Below are 10,642 nucleotides of genomic sequence, written 5' to 3' on the forward strand. Positions count from 1 at the left end.
TGTATTCAGTCCTGAAGCCTTACTTGGTAAGAATATATTTACAATGATCTGTAGCTGAAAGGAACCTGGCTTATATATAATGATTTAGATTGATATCAAGTTGTCATTTGTTTGTATATTGCGAAGTCTTTTCATGAAACCTAGTCAATGATCTTTCACAACCCACTATCAATCCTTTTTTTTTTCTTTTGAAAGATTTGAAAATATGTAGTATAACTTGGGTATAAACACAAAATTATTTTTCTCCATCATTCTTTCTATCTCCACTACATTTTAAATTTACCTTATTTGTAAATGAAACAAGTGAAATTTGATAAATATAGATCATGTGTAAAACCAAATTGATTTATGATACTTTGCTTCACATTATTGCAAGTTATGTCCTCCTTATGATCCCTATATATTTTATATAAGGACCATGAAAAGTTTTAAGAAGAACCTGAGGAACATGTCAGGTTTATTTCCAATATGAATTACTTATGATAAGATAACCAGACTTCTGTAAAGAAGTTAAAGATGTTGGTAAGGTTTGATACACTTTAAAATTGCATGGTTGAATGGTTGACTGACTCTGTTTGTCTTCCTATATTACAGAGAGTATCCAGGTGCTGTGGTCACTCACTCTACTTATTCTGGAAACCGTTCCTGAGTCGGCAAAGATCTCCAAAAAGTGAACCGAGATAAAAACATTGTGCTTTGAGCAGGAAAGCTTTGAGAAAAAAAAGAGGAGAATAAATGAAGAGATTGCCCGCTGCTTGCCACTTGAATGAGAATTTAAGTCTGTTTTACCATTACACAGCTGGGGATAGGATTGTGATGTTGAAGACGATTTTTGGATTTTAATGGTAAATTTGATACTTGCAAGTGTTGTGTAAGGTTTCGAGTCACTGTAGTGTCCTTCTGACTCATCCTGCACATCAGAGGGCAGTCGTCTGCTGCTGAAACGCGTGGAGCATCTGTGTGATCTGTTAGGTTCGTTGATGAAATACAGGTTACTGTGGTGAACTCGCATGTAACATAAGTACCTATAACTGTAGGCCATACAGACTCCTCACATACACGGAGGAGAACTGGCTGTTTTTGTCCTGTTTTACTTAACTTGGAAAAAATTCAGGTCATGATTGGTTTGAAATTTACCTGGAGAATGACAGTTTGAACTTTTGGATAGTAAACAGATATATATGCTGGAAGTGAGGTCGAAGACTTAAGAAGTCTTTGTTGCACTTTAATCATTTCACTGGCATAAACACAGCGCACCTGGCATTGTGAAGAAAAAAATCTGGATTTTATTTGTTCTGAAAGTGTTTCAACACAACTACACATCACCAGAAAATAGCCTTGATTTAAATTCAACTGTTGTTTCTGCGCTCCTTGTAATTAACAAATTCCAGTTTCATTGAATGAACAGAAAGCTTATGTTGAGGTATACCAGTTGTATGACTGTACTAGATTATTTGTGTTTTGTTTCGGTGGACAGGTATTGTGTTCTACTTTGGTTAGGACAGGTATTGTGTCATTGACTGCCCTGAGGAAACAGACCAGGTATTGACCAGTTTACCAGCTGTTGCATACCAAATTGAATTACTGTGCAGAATTAGCCTGCTAGGCCTGTGTTCAGACACTGATTTAACAACCCTGTGAAAAATTCACCTGGTGATTTACTCTATTGGAAATAACGTGGGAGCTGAGGAATCCTAGTCAGTTTTTGTTGGATTTTGTTTTGTGAAGTGGAAAAGAAATTGTTTTGTAATCTCAATTTTAACACCGTTATTTTTGGATTACACCAGAAAAAAACTTTAATTCAATGAACATCATTTTCATTGGATCTACTTCAACATGTCTGGTAGATTCACCTGTGTTGATAAAATTTTCTACTTAGACAAAGTCAAATTTGTCGGTCTTATAGATCTGCCAACACCAGATAGTCTACAGCAAGGGACCATCTTTTGCCAGAGGGTCAGTTTTGACCATTGGTCAATGTAATATATGGCATTTTTGTGACTGTCTGACTGATTGACCAGGGTGATTACTCGAGTGTGACCATGCATAACTTTGCACAAACAGATGACAGTTGGTATGTAGTTTACGTGGATGGGCAATGAATGGAACTCAATGATTGTGATATATAGATGAGACTTAATGATCACAGGTAAAAATGACTCTAATGTTGACACTTTGTACAAGTCATCATTTATTTATTACAGGAATATTTACGTGAATCATAGTGTTATTGGGTGTTGTTCCAAGGAGAATATTCAGCTAATCATTCATGAGTGTCGAGAAAAGATGAACATTACAAAATGACCAGCACAAGCCACCATCAACTATTACAAAGCTCATCTCGGCCGTCACATATGATTGAGAATTACCAACAATCCTTCATACCAAGGAGGATGCCCCAGGCAAGTCGTAAAAATGAACAGGATACGGTGAACCGTGATGACAAGCTCACACCACCTCTACCACCTCGGAGCCGGCGAGATGTGAGGAAGTCAACAGAGCAAGCTGGAGAGTTCCCACCCAAAGGGGGAATATCCAGTCTGTTAAAAACATCTCCGAACTCTTCTGTGTTGACTCAGAGATATCCGTACAACCGGACCGTGTCTAATTCTGCAGGGTCAACAGGAAGGTCATTTAGTTCGCTGCCACGTCGAGTTGGCAGTGACAAAGCTAAAAACAATTCACAGGTAAATGAGTCAAAGTCTCCTCTCTACTCACACCGCAGTGACCAGGTCGAATCAGTTCGGAGTCAGTCTGGTCAGCAGGACGACTCCACACAGGGACTTCCCTCCAACAGTCAAGCTGATAACAGAAATGTTGTGTTAAATACAAACAACAAACCAAGTGACTTTAGCAGGAGTAATTCAGATTCATCGGATATTCCTCCTCAGATACCTCCTCGAGGTTTACCGCACAGAATTTCAACCAATGGAATGCCACCCTCTCCCAAGTCACCTTGTCATGACTCAAATTCTTCTTCTAAAGAAAGTGCTTCAACTCCAGAACCACAGCCTTTGACTCGTACCAATGTCACAAAGCATGACACAATTTGGACTGTTGAGAAAGAGGCTGATGAGGGAGTTGGTGACCTACTTAGTCCTCCAATGAAACATTTAACTCCGGAAGTCACAGCACAAATGCTTGACAATTTCGATCCACATGATGTGTTAGATTCAGCTAGTGATTCATCAGCTGATACCATGATCATGATGACTACGGAAGAAGAAAAGAGAAATGAGGAAAGCATGAATCATAGTCGTCAGAAATATGAATCAAAAAAGATTTTCGCTGACTCGGATGTGACGGTTGTACCAGAGTGTAAAAATTCTATCTTGTCAAAGGGAAATGGGGACAGGTCACATCTGAAAGTGACATTTATGTCCCCAAAAAGACAAGTATCGGAAGACGAAAGTTTAGATGACGGTTATGGTACAAACTCAAGTTCAGGAACGTCGTTATCATCCCCATTGTCATCTAGTTCGTCATCATCAACAACAAATTCTGACCTGGAAAATTCATGTAATCAGGGAAACGGTAATATTGGGAAACGGGATTTGAAGCCTTCTGTTCACTTCAATGGACCAATCATAAAGCCAGCTTTGACTAACTCTCAGCCAAGTACACGGAACACTTGGGCGGTACGACGGAGAAACAAAATGGTAGAATCGCAAGATAATTCTCTTCAGGAAAAGTTACGACAATTGGCAATTATTGAAGAAGAAGAAAATAATCAAAACATGCATAATGCAACAGACGTAAGTCCGGAGATGGAAATGTCAAATCATACTAACAATAATGAAGTAAGTTCGTATGACAGGACTAACGTATACGAGAAGGGGAACACTGAGGTTGGGACTTCGATAGAAATGCGTGGTGCAAGGACACAAAGTGGTGAAAATATTGGTCCTCCAGAGGACTTACGCCGATTCGAGGGGGATTTATGTGACAAATTCACTGATATGGATCGAAATTATAGGAATTACTATGACTTCGATAAAACAAATGAAAATTTGAAAGATGATTCAAAAGTGCTATACTTCCATCAAAAAACGATGAAGCAAAACTATGGAAATGATAATTATTACAACCCTCACGCACATCGGAATTCCCAAAACATGGATCAGAGTCGGATTGGACAACTTGACCCTGCAATGCAACCCCAGGTCTCCTCAGGTGTACCAATGTTAAGTTTGAAAAGTATGGTTTCCATGGATACAAGGGGTCCTAACTCAGCGCGTAGTGATTATGGAGGACGTGTGCCATTTGCAGGTGATATGCCTGGGAGAAGTTTCTCGTATCAGTCAAATAGTTCAGGGGTCAGTTCAATGGGAAATATGTCTACTTCGAGTGATTTCGTAAAAGCAAACACAAGTTGTGATAATATTTTTGCAAATGGTGGCACTGATGGAATGCCACATAAAGGTCGTTTCATTTCTGTGGACAACGTTAATCAGAATGGCAGACGGCCATTTTTTGCAAGCTCAGCGGATATTTACAACATGTTTCAAAGTGGGAACAATCTAGCCACACAGATTCATCGGCCTGCTTCGTATCGCCATAGTTTTCACGAAATGCCATCTTCTGGTAATGTTGTTGTGGAATCTAGTCAACTGCAGCCAGAACAACGGCCGCGGGCTGCATCGACTAGTGTGACTATGCAGAGCAAATCCTCTTGGAATTTATTTGGAAGTATGTTTAGTAAGAAGAAATCAAAGTCATCACAACAGAAAGCTGACAACAGTGCTAGCAATAGTCAACCAGTAACAGAAAAAGCTTCTACTTTAAAACCATCAGGAAAAAAGTCATCCCAAAATGCCAAGGTTTTCCCTAAGGAGCCAAGCAAACCTGTCCCCCCACCTCCGGTTGGACAAAAACAACAATACACAGTAGTTCCCATCATACGAACTCCAAAAGCACAACAAATGAGAAACCCAGGAACTGACTTTGGGGTCAGAGGTCAGTCTCAGACACTCCCTACACGGGGCTCATATGACCACAATGTGTACAAAAGCAGATTTAAGACAGTAACTACTGACGAAGGAGATAGTCAGAAGTTATCAACACTTGTCTGAGTGTTTGGACTCCTTTTTTTTATTACAGTACTCATGCACACGCTACATACGTACAATTCTCGGTGATTTTAATGATTACTGCAAGTTATTAATTAAGTCATAGTATTTCATCATTGCAAGTTTTTATCTACTTTTTTGTCGAAGATTAACATCATCAACTTTCAGATATATTTTTGCATATCTGATATGACCATGTGTTGATACTGGATGAATTAATTCCAGTATCAGCGATATTCAATAGTAATGAAAATTACCAAATTTAGTCATATTTTATTCTTAAAAGTTAGAACCTGATGCTTAATGACGATTTATGACGTTCTAGAAAATTTTTATTTCAAATCTCTGAAAATATTTCATAAACTTCCATATCTGAGGGTCTGTGTTACATCCTATTGTGTACTTCATATAAATACAACTTTTTTAAAGTAACTTAAACTTGGATCACTTGTTACATTGATTCAGTCAATTAATATTTCTATTAATAAATTACTGATACTGTAAAATTATTAATTTTTGTCGGGAATTTATTTTCCTTCATTTCTTGGATACCCTCAAACCACAAACTCATCTATGTCCAAGAACAGTTGAAATTAATATAAGTTGATGTATTGAGCTATATTAATCCACAAAATTGATATCGCATGAAGGAGTTATTTTTGAAAAACCATGAAAATTGAGCCCAAAGAAAAGACGTGATTTTACATTATTTTATGCTTGGGACAAACAAGTAAGGGACAGTCATATGGAATTAAATTATTTTGGCAGGTGACATCATTAATGAAATCCACCAGTACCAAAAATGTGATTTTGGTATTAAGTTAGAAATATTTATCGTTTATGATTTCTGTAAAAAAAATTTGATCACTCTCGAAATTCTTAGATTGTTTCTACAAGATACTGAAGTGTGAAGTCATGGAACTGGTTTCATAATGCATTATTTTGATTCACTCAAAATTCCATTATTGAAATTGTGACTTTAATGCTTTCTGGAAACTACTTCATAGCTCACATACCTTATAGTGGAATTTGGCAATTTAGCCCTAAATCCTGAAAGTTTATATTTTGCAATTCAAATTTTGGCTGTTTTTCATCATTCAGACTCTAATATTCCGACCAATTTGACAAGGATTTCCAATCGACATTGAGCATGGAGAAGTTTGTAAGATTTTTTTCTACGATAAAAGTTAAATATATTGATGGTACTGGAAACAATTGATCCTCTATCACAGCTGTCATCATTTGTTTGTTTTCCATGAGGTGACCTTGATATCGGGTGACCTTGCATGATCATAGATCATCTGTATGCAAATTAGTAAATGAACTACCTCGTCATATAGAACCACACACATACTCTGTGTATACATGAATGTTTCACTGCTGTTAGCCTTAAGCCATTTTTTATCCATTTTCTGTACTTTTGTAACATGATAACATCACCATTTTGTGGAATGTGTCAGCATTTTTTTCTTTTTTTTTAATCATCTTTGGTTTAATATCTAATGAAACATTGCTACATTAAGTCCCTAAAGTGATACAATTTTTAAAATATAAAGAGTTTAGGTTAGGAGAGTATTGCTAATGCCTTGTTTTTTAACTACTGCAGATTCTAGTGTCTGTTCAAAACTACCCTGAGCTGATGTTTTTTTAAAGGAAACTGACTAACCTCATTCTGATATTAATGATATACTTTTTTCATGTCTCTGTGTTATGTAACATGTGGTTACAGAAAAAAAAAATTGTAAGGTTAAATATAGGAGATTTCTTACAACAATCACACAGTGGGGAGTCCTGATTGTTCACATCAATTACAAGATAAGAATTACTTCAAGAGAAGTTCATGTGCTCACAACATCTCTAGTTAGTTTTGAACTATTGTGGAACTCTTTTTCTTTAAAGATACGAAACAGATCACTGTTACCTACCTTAAATAGTAAATCTGGCAGTCACTCTCACAATTACAAGGCCTTATCTCTAGTTACATCTACACAAAACTGTCAGAAGGGTTTCAAGGTTTTTCTCAATTTTCATGAAAAGATGCATTTTAAAGGCAGGAAAACATGAGAATATAGCCGTGTGAAAAATGTTTATGAAAGTGACCTACTTTTATTGCATGAGTCATATATATATAAAATGTAGACATCTGTTGCATGTCACTGTTGACTATCTGTTTCCATCTTTACATCATAGCACAGGTGTATCAAGTTACTAGACTGCATATGTAAACAGAAATTTCTTATGTTACTTAGATTAAAATGGCAAATTGATAAAACATCAATAACGATTATGTCAATCATTTCTCTTTTTTTCTTTTTTTTTTTTTCGTGACTAATTCATCATAATTTATAATATAAATCTTATCATAGTTTTGAATTTTCACATAATTTTATCAATTTTCACCAATTTCCATCAAGTTTTTACAAAAAGTTTAAGAAAAGTTATCATGATTTTACTTCATCTTATCAACTTTTGTCATAGTTTTCACAGTCACTTGTATTTGTATAAGGAGTCTTAAATTTTTCAACTTTTACTTTTGATAAGGAATAAACAACCTATTAGGATGGAACTTTTATAGTGATAGGTATTTTCCAGTATAGAGTAAAATTGACCACGATAATTCCACAGGGACCAAAAGATTTTTTTTGGCATTGGAGTATTCTGAATCTGAAAGGTTATATGAATTTCTACGATATATTGGAAGTGAATCGAAAAACTATATGAACCGTGGTTTGGGTACGATTCAGTTTTGTTTATGTTTATTACACATTTTAGATACCATCAATATTTTATCCAATTTACGTTTTTAGAAAATGTAAACCTATATATTTTCATGGCCTTTCTATTACCCGACCCAATTCTTCAGCGTCTTACCAGAGATAAGAGGGTTTAATTTTGATTCATATCATAGCATTATATATGAAAACATTTTTGGAAAGCCTGATCACAAGTTGTTTTAAATTGATAAAAATGGGACCATATATTATGCTTGGCTTTATGGAGTACATTTTCAGTAAGTACATTTTTTCAGGGACTTCAAACGCACAGAAGATCTAGGATAAAATTGATAAAGTGACGTAGCCTATGGCAAAATGTAAGGGAATGCATGATTACGGTAAAGGTCGGATCATTTTGATTGACAGAAACAGAATTAAATGTTGTATTAGGTACATTCTGAGTGTTTGCATCACTTCATCGACTCTTATTGTGATTTTTCAATCCATTTACCAAGTATTCATTGATAGTGACCTACCTGCCTGCAAATCAAGAAATATGATACAACTCAAAATTTGCAGCTGATTAAATTTCCATTCTGTTTTGTTTGATACATGAAGAAAAAAACAAATTTTCAGAAATATTCTTAATGTGACATCAAAACGAAAAGATAAAAATGAACACTTTTCATAGATATCTTATTTACAGAAATGTTTGTTTTGAAAATGCTCTTAATATCAATCAAATCTTGATGTTACTTACCACATTTAATTTTTTAGAGCAGAGATTGATTTCACTTTGCCAGGAACACTACTTTGAAGTCTGTTAACATTGTCAACCACTTAACTAAGATGCTTTTTACATGTAACTAAAAATCAATTTTAAACCGTGGTATCAAAGTCGGTGAACTGTCTTTTGAATTTTAAATGTAACAAAAACATATCTATTTAGGGTATATCAAATGTTTTGTTGGAGAGAAAAAATAACGCAACTAAACCAAACAAAATTTGGTTTCTTTGATTTGGGTTATGCACACAAATCACATAAAGCATGTGTGTAGATAAAATTATGGTGTAAAGCAGATCTAAAACTCAGAAGTATTTCTCAGACATTTTACTCATTTAAACCAGAGCTAAGTTTAGAACGTCTTTTCTGAACACAGGTCCAGTCCACAGAAAATATTAATTCAAAGTGTATCATTTTTGGATGTTTTGATCTATAGTATAACATCGCCACATATTTTCAGATTTTGACAGGGCTGGTAAAAGTTGAGATTTTCAGTGTTCACCATGAAATTTGTTGAATTCTTTACAATGTATTTTCAGGCCACTGTACTTGATGTGAAATTGACCAAAAATCGTCAATGAATGTCCTGAAATGCTGCTTCTCAATTTCAATGAAGTGAATTTATGCGGGCTGTTAATATTACTGTAAAAACCTGCGAAACATGCAAACCTTCATAATGTACACAGATATGTTTTGGACTGAAAATGGTAAAAAAATCTTCGACTTGCATAATGTTCGCACCCAAAAATTCTGTCAAAATTGATCTCCAAGAGCCAAGAAATTGATCTCAGAATGTTTAGCTAACACGTCAGACCAATGATATAAAGTTCAACTCGGTAATCACAGCTTGGAAACACTAGAAAGAAACGTCTATAATTATTTCATATATTACTTTAATGTGGAAATGGCAATTATGGTTTTATTCAACAAAAGCTCAAAGATTTTCAAATACTTCTGTAGAGTATTAAATTATGCATGTTCAATTACCACTTTTCCAACATTTCAACAATCAAATATCAATATTTATTTCATAAATGATTTTTTTTATCTGTTTATATCATAAATGCACGAATATATGATTGATTTTCCAAACAGGTTATTATGCTACCTGCGGTAAAATGTAAATTGAGGAAGTCAAGTTTTATGTTCTCTATTTTGTTAACTCTTTTGAAAAGGAGATACAAAAGATAAACATGGTATATATCCTTATATATAAGTGTTTTTTCTGCTTTTTCTTGGCTCTTTATTTTTCTCTAGAAGGGACTGAAGTGTCTGAAAAGAACTAAGGTGTACACAGACCATAAACAGGTGAATCAAGAAGATTGTTGATAAGAAAACACGATACAAAAGGGTTGAAAGACATAACAATGATGAAGGATCACGAAAATAGAAATCAAGTTATGAATGCTCAGGATAGTTATTTTACACTTAAATATTAATACTTTTGTATATACATATATTAACATTTATCATTGTATCCCGTGATTATAACCTACCACAAATGTAATTTTAAATTGTTAAAATTTCTACAGCAACTTCAATATAATCACATTTGTAATCACATTATGCATCATTTTTCTCTCTTGAAGAAACTCTTGCCAGTAAAATTTTCAATCTTAATATGTGACCAAATAACTTGGTTACAATATAGTTACTCGCAAAATGTATGATGTCACTTCCTGTTATATGATGTCACTTCCTGTTATATGATGTCACTCTATTGTAGGAAGCTAAGTTACCCTTGAGCTCTTGTTTTATGTAATGGTACTCGTCTTCCCATTTGATGTCAAATGTCATGATATTTTTATTTCAATATTTTGTATTTTAAGCCATGCGAGTTATACTTTCAACATCTTATTCACATATTGTACTTAAATCATTCGTCTTTTGTCTTAATTTGTCATCATATGTTGTTATGATTAATGTTCATTCATAATTAAACAAAATATAATACTGTGAATTCCGATATTGTCTTGAGTTTTGAATTACATCTCCATCTTAGGAGACTTGACAACCATCAACATAACATCCACTTCAGATGTAAGAGGCTATTGTCTGTTCCATTGCCTCTGCTA

General features: G+C 34.6%; 1 protein-coding gene across 1 annotated transcript; it reads left to right on the top strand.

Moving 5' to 3' along the window:
• Positions 1-2,300: 2,300 nt before the first annotated feature.
• Positions 2,301-5,072, top strand: LOC132546642 (dentin sialophosphoprotein-like). The gene has a single exon (XM_060210364.1). It carries the CDS (start codon positions 2,301-2,303, stop codon positions 5,070-5,072), a length of 2,772 nt encoding a protein of 923 aa, XP_060066347.1.
• Positions 5,073-10,642: the final 5,570 nt, after the last annotated feature.

The sequence above is a fragment of the Ylistrum balloti genome, unplaced genomic scaffold (assembly GCF_031769215.1).
Source record: "Ylistrum balloti isolate Yb309-2 unplaced genomic scaffold, AGI_CSIRO_Ybal_v1 Utg369900, whole genome shotgun sequence".
NCBI classification, from domain to species: domain Eukaryota; kingdom Metazoa; phylum Mollusca; class Bivalvia; order Pectinida; family Pectinidae; genus Ylistrum; species Ylistrum balloti.